Raw genomic sequence first — 14272 nt, 5'->3', positions numbered from 1 at the left:
GTCATTAACCGGGGCGTCAGACCTGCCTAAGCAGAGGAGTGACCTCCGTCCCAGGGCGCCCCTGGCGGGGGCGGGGAACCTCCTATTGTCCCATAAAGGGGGGAGATATCTGGGATTTGCAAAGGGCGTTCTAGAATCCAGGGCAGAATTCCAGAAGGTGGAGTTGGATTCTGGGGGGCTTGCATGGATGGCACAATACAGCCATTACACAAAGAGGACGGAGGTAAACTGAAGCTTAGGGGTCACACTGGCAGCAGAGTTGAGGGTCAGGATTTGCCCTCCCCCTTCCTCAGCCACTCTCTGGGCGTCAGGATACCATCCACTCCCACGGGATTTTCTGACTCACTTCTCTCCTAGGGCTCCTGGCCCTGACCCTGAGGTGAAAAAATGTCACCTCCACTCCCATCTGTCTGACCTGAGGTAGTGTGGGAGATAAGGGAGGATAGAGGCTAATTCTGGAGGTGTGTGTCTGTCCTTGAAGCTGGGGGAGGGCAGGGCTTGGCACCTCCCTCCGCCCGACTCCCCCTTCTCTCCAACCCCATGAGTCATGTGAAGGGATTAAACAAGAGGTGGGGCAGGGGGTTCTGATGAGAGAGGGAAGAACTTCCTAATGTCTGGGCTTGAAGGGCATTTGGTGGTAGCCTGAGATGAAATAAAAAATAATAACTGTGGCTGCCAAGACAGAGCTCACAGCGTGCCAGGCTCAGGGCTGGCAGGTAATGGATGGTTCCCATTGTCTACAGAAGTCTCCGGCAACTGCCCAAAGGTCTCACTTCCATTGAGGTTTGCTGAGCCCAGCCCAGGGAATGACTTCTTTCTAGTCCAATGGGGAAACTGAGGCTGGAGTGCGGGCACAACGCACACCCTAGGCTTTTGCCACCTTCTGTCTGGAATCTTCCAGGGATTCCTATGCCCTGGAATGGGCCAGCACTGGGGATGGCTAGAACTCAGGAAAGCAGGGGAGAATTTAGCATTCTGAGATCCAAGGGCTGAAGTCAAGATTCCAGGGGTTAAAGCTCAGGGCTTTTAGAATCTCAGAAAGATTTGAAAGGGCTGTTTTGGAGGAAAAAAATTACTTTGGCTTTGAGCCCTCAGTCTGTTCCAGGCCTGGGAATTAGGAATCTTATACGTGTGAACTTTATTTTGTACCCTTCCCTGTTCTAAACTCTATACATAAATTATGTCATTCAAACCTCACACTTCTTTGAGGTGAAGGTATTAATTCCCCCATTATACACACAAGGAAACTGAGGCACAGAGAAGCTAAATAGCCGAAGGTAGAGATTTAAAGAGGGGGAAGGCCCTAGCTCACTGCACAGACGTCCACAGAGCGGGGAAACCAAGTCCCAGACAGGGTGGAGCCTCTCCCAACGTCTGTCTATGTGGACAGAGCTGGGAGATTCCAATCTGGGTATTCCCAAACCAGCCTGGCGCTCTGACCCTGTTCCTACTCAGGATGATTCCTCCAGGAACCCCCCACCCCTGATTTTTAACCCCAAAGAACCTGACTGGGGTGCAGAAGATGCCGGGGAGGGAGACCTAAGGGCGGAGGAGAGGGGAGCCCGGCGGAGAGGACGTGGGGGTGGAGGACAGGGGCCTGGAGCAGAGGCGCGGCCTGCGCCACCCTTGACCCCCCGCCGGGCCCCCGCTCCCCTGCCGCGGGAGGTGTGGCACCTGCCCGGGCCCGCCCCGCATTCCCCTGCTCTGAGCTCAGGAGCTGTCCGTCCGCCCCCCTGCGGTCGGGCCGTGACCTGGAGCGTCCCCTGGCGGCCCTGACGCCCGTTTCGCCTGCCTCAGACCCGGGACGGGCCCACGCCTAGCCTTGGCATTTCCTTAGACCCAGAGGATGTCAGCGTCTTAGAATTTGGGGATCATGAAATCCCCAAAAGAACCATTCGCTACCAGAATGCTGGCCCTGGAGGTAGCATAGATTGTTCATTTTTATATTTTAACGAACACAGACGGTTTCCTGTGTATCTCTGAGATTCTAATGCGGGGTCTTACCTGGACCAGGGATCGAACTCTGTGCCCCCTGCAGTGAGAGCTCAGAGTCTTAACCACTGCACCGCCAGGGAAGTCCCCTATAGTCTCTACTTGTTGAGGCCTCAATTCTCAGAGCCTTGATTCCTCTTGCACCTTCTGGCCAGTTGGATCGTCACAACTGTCCTCTGAGGTAGACTGCTATTTATCCTCATTTTACAGATCAGGAAACTGAGGCAGTCTGGTCAGGTGGGACAATGGTGCCACCAGATTTGAACCCTCCTTAATTGTGCTTTCAGCAACTCCACTGTACCAGACATTCACCTAGACTTTTAGGACTTCGGAATCCTGGGATAGATAGAACTCAGTGCAGGAAGACAGAGAAATCTAGGCTAGCCAAAGGGGAGAATTCTAGAATGTTCCAAAGATAGAATCTGGGACTGAGAACTTTGAAACAATAGACTCTCAAGTCGAGGGTTTTAGCCTCTATCGAAATTTAATTACAACCTCAAGGCCCTTATAATTTCAGAATCTAGGCCTCTTAGAGATTGAGGAGGCCTCTCAGAATAGCTGATTTGCCTCCTCCTTTCACAATTGGGGAAACTGAGGCCCGAGGAGTGGAGGGGACTCTTAGCCCAAGGTCACACAATCCTAACACACCCAAATGAGCCACCAGCCCCAACAGGTTCTGTTCCGAGGCTTCCCAGACTGAGGCCAGAATCAGCATGCCCCAGCCTGCCCTGCTGCCCACGCCTGCACCCCAAGTCAAAGCTAAGTGGTCGTTTGATGTAGTGGGGAGGTGGCAGAGCTGGCGGGTGTGGTGGCTACCATGGAGATGGGCGTGGTGCTGGCCTGACTAGTTCCTGGTGGCCTGGCTCCTTCCCACTGCGTTGGCGGCCACAGTGGCCCAGCCATCCCTGGCCAACTCCCTGTTCTTCCTGTTGACGCTGGGTCTGTGTGAACACGCTGAGTCTCCTCTGGGTGGGGACTCTGGGAAGAGAGAGCTGAGTGGTCCCCGTCCTCTGGAGCCCCTCCAGACTGACGGAGATGCCCCAGAATAACAAGTTAGGTACAGGTGTGAAATCTAGTATGCCACCTTCTTGCAGGGTGACCTGGAACAAATGTTTCTGAGCCCCACTTTCTTTTTCTGCCATGGAGATTTTGATCATGGGATAAGGTATTAGCTGTAAAGCACTTGGCACAATTCTAGGGGGCAGTGTTCTCTCAATAAATGGTTGTTTTATTTCATTATACCCTCGGGTAACTAGCAAAGGTCCTGGCACATAGTAGGCAGCACCGTCATTATTTTTGAAAAGATCCCCAGCATCTAGCACAGTGTCTCTTGGTCCCTGGTAGGCATTCAGTAATTGATAGTTATTATTATTGCAGCCTCTGTTCACTATAATGTATGTCACATAGTAGGTGGTCAATGGATAATTGTTGAAGGAATGATCACGTCTTATTAGGGCTGAGATAGAGAGATGGAGTCGGAGCCACGTAAAGAGAGTGAATCGTCCTTAGCCTTCCTGGAGGGCTTCGCAGGAGTTGGCGTTTCCCAGCAGGGGAAGTGGTGGGTCGTAGCGCTTCCAGTGTAAGGAAGTAGGAGAGTAAAGGCCCCGTCCCGCTCCTCAAGGCCCCAGGTTCCCTGTGGGCGGGCTCTGAGCAGGCTCTCCCCCGCTCCCCCTCCCCAAACGCAGGCGCCCCGCTGCGGCCAGCCGGCACCATGGACAGCGAGGCGTTCCAGAGCTCGCGGAACCTTCTGGACCTGAACTTCCAGTGTGAGCTGGGGTAGGGGGCGGGGCTTGGCGGGGCGGGGCCCTCGGGGCGGGGCTGGGGGGGAGCCTGGGCCCTGCCCAGAAATCCGGGGCCTCACTGCTACTACCGGCCGCCCAGCTCTAGCCGCGAAGCACATGGACCTGAAGAATACGGAGCTGGACACGGCGGCGGCCAAGGTGGACGAACTGACCAAGCAGTTGGAGTCGCTGTGGTCAGACTTGCCGGCGGCGTCTCTTGGCTCGCAGGCCAGAGCGCCGGCTAGGGTGAGCCTGCTTGCCCTGGTCCCCACCCGAGCCCCCCAAAGTCAGGTTCTTTCCTCCAGGAGTTCAGGCAAGCCTGTACCATGGGGCTGTGCAGGCTGTGGGCTATTTAAAGCTACTTGTGGGATTAGTGGAAGTGGGGATCAGTGGAAGTGGACGTCTGTCAGGACCCTCGGAAGAAAAGGGTTTTTTTCTAAGCGGCACAAAGGCACTGTACATGCGAGCCCCAGCCCTGATTGCAGGGCTCCCTATGCCTGAATCTCTAGCTCCGTCCAACTCTCCAGGGTTGATTTTCGATCACCTCTATTGACCTACCAACCCTCTACTATTGTCTCCTTTGACCCCTCAATGTCCCGACCTCCCTACAGCTGTCCCGGTACAGCCTCAGCCCTGTCCCCGAGCCCTTGGGCTGCCGCGGGTCTCCCCGGAAGGCGACCACCGACGGCGCAGACATCTCGTTCGGACGCTCCGAGAGCGCCCCGGCTCTGCTCCCCTACAGCTCGCTGTCCCCTAAGGGCCGGCCGTCGTCACCGCGCACCCAGTTCTACCTGCAGCCGGATGCCTACAGCAGCCTGGACCGCGCGCCCTCACCCCGGCCCCGCACCTTCGATGGAGCAGGCAGCCCCCACGGCCGTTCGCCCTCCCCTCGCCCCGGCCCGCTCAGACAGCAGGGTTCCCCCACGCCCTTTGACTTCTTGGCCCGTGCCCGCTCCCCCCGTGTCAGCCCCCTGGCCGAAGGGCCCCAGGCCTTCTTTCCTGAGCGCGGGCCCTCGCCTCGCATCCCGACCGCAGCCTACGATGCGCCGACTGCCTTTGGGAGCCCCCTGCTGGGCCCTGGCGTCAGCGCCTTCGCCCCACCTCTGCGCGCGCAAGGTGAACCAGGGGGCCGAACTTGGCGGGTGGGAGTGGCGCAAGGTCCGGGACCAGCTTCGGCCCCCCCCCCGCCCGCCCCCCACATCCTCATGGGCAACCTCCCTGCAGACGACCTAACGCTTCGGCGGCGGCCCCCCAAAGCCTGGAACGAGTCTGACCTGGACGTGGCATACGAGAAGAAGTCCTCGCAGACAGCGAGCTATGAACGTGAGTGGTGCGAGGCCAAAGGAGTGGGGGACCCGGAGAGGCCTCCCCCAGACCCTAATGATTCCCGCCTCACAGGACTCGATGTCTTCGCGCGGCCTGCTTCACCAGGCCTGCAGCTGTTACCCTGGAGAGAGAGCAGCCTGGATGGGCTGGGGGCCCCCGGGAAGGTGAGGGGCCGGAGGAACTTGGGGAGGGGGCTGGTGGGCAAGGGTGGAGTCAGGGCTAGTCTTCCCCTCCTGGCTGCGCCCACAGTTTCCGTACCCTTCCCCAGGCTCTTCCTTTATCCTGGATTTCCACCCCCTCCCTGACCGTCTTTCCTTTCCCTCCCTCTGTCTTCCCTCCCCTCCTTCTCTCCCTTCCCACCTTTTGCCTTTACCTCCCTCCTCCTTTCCTCCACTCCCTTATCATTCATTCCCTTATGCCTATCTCCTCCCACCTGAGCCCCTTCTATCTTCCTTCCTTCCCTCTCTCTCCCCCAGGACAACTTCACCAGTGCCACTCTGCCCCGCAATTACAAGGTCTCCCTTCTGACCAACGACAGGCGTTCTGATATGGACAGCTACCGCCGATCGCTGGGCTCCACGGGCTCATCAGGCACTTTGCCCCGAAGCTGGCAGCCTGTCAGCCGCATCCCCATGCCTCCTACTAGCCCCCAGCCCCGAAGTGCCCCCCGCCATCGCCCCATCCCCCTCAGCATGATATTCAAGCTGCAGAATGCCTTTTGGGAGCACGGAGCCAGCAGGGCCATGCTCCCTGGCTCCCCCATCTTCTCTCGAGCTCCCCCGCCTAAGCTGCTTCCCCAGCCCCAGCTGCCTCCACAGTCCCAGCCACAATTACAGCCTCAGCCCCAGCTTCAAGCCCTTGCCCCCGTCCCCCAACCCCCTCAAGAGACTTGGTCCGCTGTGAGTGAAGGTGAGTCAGCAATGGGGGTTCCGGAGGGATGCGTGAAGGGAGGGCAGATGGCTGGGGACCAAACCAGCTTGGGGTCCCATCACAACCAAACACCTGTTTCCAGACATTGTCCCTGCAGAGAGCAAGGCCAGATGAACTTGGGGATTTGCTCAGGAACTAGGGATAGCACAGTGCTTAAGCATGGACCCTGGAGTCAGACTGGCTGGCTCCACACTGTGTGACCTTTGGCAAGTCAGTTAACCTCTCTGGACCTCAATTTCCTTAAGTGTAAAAGGTGAATAATGATAGAACCTACCTTACTGGGTTATGGTACTAGATTATTTAATCCATATAAAGTCCTTAAAATAGGGCCTGATGTATAGAAAGCCCTCAATAGCTATCATATTAATCATTATTAATAGTTTTTGGTGTGAGACCAGCGCAGGGCCTGGATTTAAGCAGAGTGGGTTTTGATCCCCTCTCTACCATTGACATGCTGTGTGACGGAGGATAAATTAATTAACCCATCTGCGCTTACATTTTCTCATCTGTGAAGAGAGATTAATAACATTTACTTCATAGATTACGATGGACAGTCAATGAAATCATGTATAAAATGATCATTGTAGAGCTTCCCTGGTGGCGCAGTGGTTGAGAGTCCGCCTGCCGATGCAGGGGACACGGGTTCATGCCCCGGTCCGGGAAGATCCCACATGCCACAGAGCGGCTGGGCCCGTGAGCCATGGCCGCTGAGTCTGCGTGTCCGGAGCCTGTGCTCCGCAACAGGAGAGGCCACAGCAGTGAGAGGCCCGCATACAGAAAAAAAAAAAAAAATATATATATATATATATATAATTGTATATTTCTACGTGCTTTAGAAGCTCTGACAGAAAGGCAAGAAACAGAGAGAAAAGACCAACAAGTACTAAGATTCTAGTCCCAGCAATTTTCTTTCTTTCTGTATTTATTTTTGGCTGCCTCGGGTCTTCCTTGCAGCGCGCGGGCTTTCTCTAATGACAGCGAGCAGGGGCGGTGTGCGGGCTTCTCACTGTGGTGGCTTCTCTTATTCTGAGCCCGGGCTCCAGTAGTTGTGGCGCGTGGGCTCAGTAGTTGGGGCGCATGGGCTTAGTTGCTCCACGGCATGTGAGATCTTCCCGGACCAGGGATTGAACCCGTGTCCCCTGCATTGGCAGGCAGATTCTTAACCCCTGCGCCACCAGGGAAGTCCTCAGCAATTTTCTGCCTGAGATGTTAGGAGAGGAAATTCATACAATCTTAGAAAGTCAAGTTTATCATAATGGTAGGAGCAGAGATTCTGGAGTCAGATAGGACTGAGTTCAAATCCCAGCTGTGTGGCTTTAGGCAACTGACTTGCCTTCTCTGAGACTCAGTTTCCCTTTCTGTAATAATGAGATGTTAGCCATATCAACGTCACAAGGTAGTGGTGAGAGTTCAGTGATAGGCATGTAAAGCACGAGGCACATGCTAAGTGCTTGTTAAATGGGGGATGTCATAATTGTCTATTATTCACAACCCAGGGAAAGTGTAGCCCAGAGAAAGCAAGGCACTGCCCTGAGGTCACACAGCAAATCAGGCATTTGCTGCAAGTCCTGGAAGTTGTGGGGAGGGAGTCTCTCGGGTCTCTTGGGACCCCTCCTTTGATGGGGCTCTTGCTCCTTCTAGGCTTCCCCAAACCTCCCACTGAGCTGGAGCCTGAGCCGGAGCTGGAGGGGCTGCTGACACCAGGGCTGGAGGCTGGTGATGCAGATGAAGGCGCTGTAACTCGGCCCCTTAGTCCCACACGGCTGCAGCCAGCACTGCCGCCCGAGGCACAGTCAGTGCCCGAGCTGGAGGAGGTGGCACGGGTGCTGGCAGAAATTCCACGGCCCCTCAAACGCAGGGGCTCCATGGAGCAGAGCCCTACTATAGCCCTGCCCCCCACCCACAAGAAGCAGTACCAGCAGATCATCAGCCGCCTCTTCCATCGTCACGGTGGGCCTGGGGGGCCCGAGCCTGAGCTGTGTCCCATCACTGAGGGACCTGAGGCCAGGGCAGGGCCCCCTGCTCCAGCCCCCCCAGCTCCCATACCACCTCCAGCCCCTCTCCAGAGCAGCCCACCAGAGCAGCCGCAGAGCATGGTAAGTAATAGAGGAGGAAACTGGGGTGTGTGACTCAGCATGTGGAAGCATCCCTTCCCTTTTAGGACGGAACCTGGAAATTGCACGCATCGCATCTGGCGCATTCCACTGGCCGGGAGCCCAGCTGCAAGGGAAGCTGAGAAATGTAGTTTTACATCTAAGTGTATCTGTGCTCAGAAGAAAGGGAGAACATATATGGAGGGGCATTCAGAAGTCTTGGCCACATCGAGATTTTCTCTGCTCCTCTCCAGTAACCTGTCCCCCCAGGGCTTCCCTTCAGGAATCTTAGCGTCTTCCAACCTGGAAATGACTTTGTCTTGGCATGACAGAGGGTTTATTCTGGTCTGAAAAGCCTGCCTGAATCAAGGCAGTCACCATTTCTCTCCCTAGTTGCCACAGCCTCTCATGTCCGCCTTCTCTGGGGAGCTGCTCTCTCCTCTTACACCTCAGCAGGCCTGTGCCATGGTTAGAAATGGCCCACCCGGCCCTGACTCAACATGACCTCTCAGTTCAAGTCCATGGTGTCCTCTGACTCTGGTCAGAGCTTCTTCCATTCAGATTTTCAAGAACAAGTCTCTGGTCTCTGAGGTTGTGGGTGTCGTGGTTAAGTGCACCAGTGGCAGAGCTAGGCTGCCTGGGTTCAAATCCCAGCTCCACAGCACTTATCGGCTGTGCAACCTTGGGCCAGACACATAGTCTCTCTGTGCCTCAGTTTCCTCATCTGTAGAATGGGGATGAAAATAAGCACAGGGTTGCTGTGAGGATTTAATACATGAATATGTGCTTAGAATAGTGCCTGGCACTTTACCATTATTGTTATCATTTGACCAGGGCCTGGTCTCCTGCTGATCTTGGTCTGGCTTCTGCATCGTGGCTTGGAGGGAGCGGGGTGTAGTCACATGGAACAATCCTGATTGCTCAGTGTGGGTAGACAGATGGAGGAGAACAATTCCCAGAGAAGACGTGGGGGCCAGGTGGACCCCCACATGCGTATTCCCAGGCCCTCCTGAGGGTGGAGCCAAGAAATGTTGAGGCTCAGGATCTTGAAATCAAGAATGGAAGAATGACAGTGTCTTGAAATGGTCAAGTTGCCACATTGCAGAATCACAAAGTTCTGGCCACAGAGAAACCTGAACACTCACAGAATTCAAAAATTAAATTCTGACATCACAAACTCAGAAGAGTGAAATTTCAGAATTCCAGAACACCGAAGGTTTGCACAGGATCTTTGAATTAAGAAGTTAGTAACACAAACCCTGGTTATTACTGATTCTTGAAGTCCCCAGAACTGAAAATTAAAGACTCATCATTTGAATCTTAAATCATAGATGAGTGCACGAATATGTTATAATACAGAATTTTATTTTAAGTGAACATTTTCCACTAGAAAGGAACACACAAACATAGTAACTAGGAAGAAATAGATAAACGTAGAATAAAGAGGCCCAAATAACAGCATTCAGAGAGAACCACGATTAACATTTTGAGTATTTCCTTCCAATCTTTTGGAATGAAATTCTCACCATGAAATATTCAAGTTCTCAATCATAGAATCTTGGGAATGCAACGTCCTGGGTCCTCAGCAATTTGAAATGGCACAACTTAGCATTTCTGGACTCACACATATTGGAAACTTAGCATCAGAGAATTTTTAAATGGGTGGCTCGTGGGATCTTCAAATTCCAGAATCTTGAAATCATTGACATCGAAGACCAGAATCACAAATGCTGTATGCTCAGAATAAGTGAATTTTGTAGGACACTTGAAAATCAAAAATAAGAAGGCACAAGGAATAATATGATAAATATTCTAATTTCCTAAATTACTAATTATCTCTTTAGAATAAATTTCTATAAATAAAAGTACATAATTTAAAAATATATATTCTAATTCCAAACATCTGAAATTAACACTTGGTAACATCTTGTCAGGTGTGCTTCCTAGCATTTTTTTTTTTTAATATATAAAAGAAATGAAACTATGGATTGAATATCTGGCTTCCACAGTCATCAACCTCGTGGTCTCCAAGCTTCCTCTCAGGTCTCAGGGCCCAAGATTCCAAAATCACCCGATTCCCTGAGTGTTGCAGGGAACCTGAGGCTATAGAACTGAGGGACCCTCCTTCTCATGGCCCTCTGGACTCAGGCTATGTGTACGTACGTTCCTGGGTTCCAATCTCAGCCCTGTCTAGTTGGATGACCTGGAGTGGCCGCCTGGTCCCTGAGCCTCTGTTTCCCCGCTCTGAGGAATGGGTATATTAGCAATCCCCGCCAAGCCACTGAAGCCCCGGTTCTGTCCCCCAGGAGATGCGCTCGGTGCTGCGGAAGGCCGGCTCCCCGCGCAAGGTCCGTCGCGCGCGCCTCAGCCCGCTCGTGCTGCTGCTGGACGCCGCGCTGACCGGGGAGCTGGACGTGGTGCAGCAGGCGGTGAAGGAGGTGAGTGCTGCCGGACAGAAGGGCGGGCGGGGTGGGGGTGGCAGACGCTGGATAGCAGCCGCGGGACTGAGCCTCTCCGTCCCCCGGCTCGTCCAGATGAACGACCCGAGCCAGCCCAACGAGGAGGGCATCACCGCCCTGCATAACGCCATCTGCGGCGCCAACTACCCCATCGTGGACTTCCTAATCGCGGCGGGTGCCAACGTCAACTCCCCCGACAGCCACGGCTGGTGAGTCCTGACCTCGCGCGGCCGGCGGGGGGCGGGGAAGGCGCTGCGGGCCCCAGCGCGTCCTCTCACGCCTGCCTCCCTCGCCTAGGACACCGTTGCACTGCGCGGCGTCCTGCAACGACACGGCCATCTGCATGGCGCTGGTGCAGCACGGCGCGGCAATCTTCGCCACCACGCTCAGTGACGGCGCCACCGCCATCGAGAAGTGCGACCCCTACCGCGAGGGTTACGTCGACTGCGCCACTTACCTGGCAGGTGCGAGGCAGGGCTGGGGCGCCTCGGTGGGCGGGCTGGGCCACCTCTGGGGGAGGGCGTCGCGGGGACTGGGACGCCCAGCTGGTAGATGTTGGGCGGGGGAAGGCGGCAGACTGCGGCTCCTGAGAGAGGACGCGGGGCGTGTACCAACCTTGTGGCAGCATCACCGAGGAGGGGCCGGCGGGATGGGCCACCTTCGAGGGAGAGGGGGACAGGGGAACTGTGCCACGCAAGCTGGACACCTGTAGGGAGAAGAGCAGGTGTGGAGACTGCGCCGCTTTCTCATCCACGGGGGTGGGGAGTTGGACGTTCCAACTATACCATCTACCTGGCCTAGGGCTGGGCACATGGGCTGTGCTACCTGTGGGAAATACAGCACCACACAGGTGAGAGGTGAGCAGGCCATGGCTTCTGGGGAGGAGCTTGGGGACTCTTCCACTCCTAGTGAGACAGGAGGCTGTACCATATATCTCCGGTGGGGGGGGTGCACATCACTTAAATAGGTGATGGGAGGAACTAGGTAGGCCGTATACTGGGGAAGTGCCTAGGGTCTGTAGCGCTCACCTGGAGGGGCCAACTCTATCATAAGGCGGGGTTGGGGACCTCAGAGAGTTGGGGTAAGGCAGGCTGTAGGACCTGGGGGTGGGCCAATGTATTTGGGAGGTGAGCCTGGAGGGACTACACGACAGCCTGCTTTGCTGTGGCAGAAAGTGGGTGGGAGCCGTGGGGCTGTAACACCTGCCTTAGTGGTGAGCAGCGGCAGGCCAGGACCGCTGGGGCGGGAAATAGACCGTCCACTGAAGCTTTGGGAAGGGGGATTGTGACCACCTTTGTCACAGGTAGATGAAGCCTATGAGATAAGAAGATCGTACCTCCTACCAGCCTGGACTTGGAGAGTTCTGTGAGGATGAAGTTGAGATTGAACAGCACACTTGTTGGGGGGGAGGGGTGGTGGAGAGGAGGAGAAACTGGAACACGGTGGACTGAACCATTAAAGGGGGGGGAGCATGGTGGACTGTACCATCTGGAAAGGGGGCTAAATCCTTGATGGGATTAAAGGGGGGTTCGGGTGGCATATACTGTCTGGAAAATTATTACATCCTCTTTGAGACTATCTTTTGGGGAGGGGGCGCAGTGTGCACTGCACCATCTGGAAAGGGGGAGTTGGGACCACTTTGTGGGGAGCAGTAGGGCTGAACCATCTGAAGGAGGAGTTGAGTCATCTATGGAGACTGGACCACTTACGGGGGGGTGGGGTGCAGACGACCGTACTTCTAGGAGTGATACAGGGACTTAACCAGATATAAGTGGAAATGGGGACCACCGACCCTGCCTCGGGGGTTGGTGGGCCGGCTTGATGCACCCCAGTGTTTTAGAGACTGTCAGTCCTGGCAGCTGACTCCAGCTCAGGCCCCCCTCTCCAGACAGGGGTACACAACTTTTCAAGCGGCTCATTCCCCGAGGTGAGGCTGGCGCCGAATCTCAGGGTCTGTCCCTGTCCCCAGCGCGTCGTATCCCTGAGTGTTCCCGGCCCCCCTGAACCGGGCGCTGACGATCCCTGCGGTTTCATGTTTCAGACGTGGAGCAGAGCATGGGGCTGATGTACAACGGGGTGGTGTACGCTCTCTGGAATTACAGCGCTGAGTTTGGAGACGAGCTGTCCTTCCGCGAGGGCGAGTCGGTCACCGTGCTGCGGAGGGATGGGCCAGAGGAGACGGACTGGTGGTGGGCCGCGCTGCACGGCCAGGAGGGCTACGTGCCCCGTAACTACTTCGGGGTGAGCCCAGAAGCGATATTGTGAGGAAAGGGGTGATCCCACGGGAAAAAGGGCAAGCGAGACAGTGCATTACATTGGGGAGGAGGGGAGGTCAGAAGAGTCCATTATCGGTTGTGGGGAGGTGAGGATGAGCCCATCATAATAACGGGGGAGGTAAGGGAGATCCCCTTTTAGTTAGGGGAGGAAGAGCCACTTACTGGTGGTACTTCGTGGGGTACTCACCAGTACTGCCTTCCTAGTGATTTGATTGGTTCGTGCTCAATCAAATATTTTTATTATTCCTAATATTCATGGGGAGGTAAAGAAGAATGTATTCTAGCCAAGGGGAGTCATGACGAATCCCATCTTGGTGATGGGGGCAGTTAAAGAATCGTGTATTACAGGCCTGGAAGCTTTTGTTACACTGCATTGGGCAGGGTGAGGAAGAATCCATTAATAAAATCGCGGTAGAACTGAGGGAGATGCTACTAGGTTAGGGGAGGAGACCAGGAAGATCCCATTATATTCCTGGGAGAGAAGATGATTCCTTTAATTGGGGAATAGGTGGAGGTGGGTCCCAACCAGGCAGCCATGGTGGTAGGGAGAGGCGGGCGTCTTTTTTATGGCCGTATGGGAGACTCGGAAATACGCCATTTCATCAAGCCAGCTGCCGATTGGAAGGCTCCAGCTGGTGCTTGCAGGTGACGGGACTCTGGTGTGGTTTGGGAGATACTGAGAGGGTCCATTAGGAAGGGATGGGAGGATGGAGACAGTCCACGTGTTTGGGGGTGGATCAGGTGACTGTATTAAGTTTGGGGTGGAATGAAGGGGTGGGAGCTCCTGGTGTCTGAAGAGCCTGTCTTCCCTCAGCTCTTCCCCAGGGTGAAGCCGCAGAGGAATAAGGTCTAGCTGGAGAGAAGGACTTTTCGAAGGGAGACAGGAGAAAGCAGCAGCTGCCTTCATTCCAGAACTCCTCCTCCCTTACTGCTGCCATCTCTCTGCGCCCCCAATCCTTGCAGGGACGAGGTCCTTGCCAACACCTCTCTGCTTCTCTGGAAGCCCTGGGGAGAAGGAGAACCCCAGCCTTAAATTTAGAAAACTGCCTTAGCTGTGGGAGGTTGTGGTGGGGCTGGGAATCACTGGGGGCAAGAGAGACCCCCCCCACCATTTGCCAAGTCACATCCTGTCCAAAGTGCCTCCTGCTCCTACTGCCCCCCCCACCCCCGCCGAAAAGCAAGGCAACCCACCATCCCAGCGGAGCCTGGAGTGGGTCACCGCCACTGGATTTTCCCAGGAGTCACCTCCGCCACTATCTCTACCAACAGCCTTCAGGGGCCAGGTGAGGCATATTAGTCTCTATCAGCATCCCTGCCCCCTCTCTCCCCAGTCAAGTGCCTTTACACAGTGCCAGTTTTATAACAGAATGGGGACGTTTTTCATTATAAATAAAGGTAGTTTGCACAGAAATTGA

General features: G+C 55.1%; 1 protein-coding gene across 2 annotated transcripts in view; it reads left to right on the top strand.

The window, feature by feature from the left end:
- PPP1R13L (protein phosphatase 1 regulatory subunit 13 like) overlaps window positions 1-14272 on the top strand; it is a 16335-nt gene extending 2063 nt beyond the window's left edge. For both annotated transcript variants that reach the window (XM_033430691.2, XM_004271168.4), the window contains exons 2-13: window positions 3678-3758; window positions 3874-4019; window positions 4385-4889; window positions 4998-5096; window positions 5172-5263; window positions 5576-6008; window positions 7671-8125; window positions 10429-10560; window positions 10657-10790; window positions 10879-11045; window positions 12623-12822; window positions 13672-14272. In XM_033430691.2, coding sequence (XP_033286582.1) covers window positions 3704-3758; window positions 3874-4019; window positions 4385-4889; window positions 4998-5096; window positions 5172-5263; window positions 5576-6008; window positions 7671-8125; window positions 10429-10560; window positions 10657-10790; window positions 10879-11045; window positions 12623-12822; window positions 13672-13710 — 2457 coding nt within the window. In that variant the 5' untranslated portion in view covers window positions 3678-3703 and the 3' untranslated portion in view covers window positions 13711-14272. The remainder of the gene's footprint in view (window positions 1-3677; window positions 3759-3873; window positions 4020-4384; window positions 4890-4997; window positions 5097-5171; window positions 5264-5575; window positions 6009-7670; window positions 8126-10428; window positions 10561-10656; window positions 10791-10878; window positions 11046-12622; window positions 12823-13671) is intronic.

Source organism: Orcinus orca, chromosome 20 (assembly GCF_937001465.1).
Source record: "Orcinus orca chromosome 20, mOrcOrc1.1, whole genome shotgun sequence".
Classification (NCBI taxonomy): domain Eukaryota; kingdom Metazoa; phylum Chordata; class Mammalia; order Artiodactyla; family Delphinidae; genus Orcinus; species Orcinus orca.
Note: the sequence above shows the minus strand (reverse complement) of the source record. Positions and strands in the feature narration are given on the sequence as shown.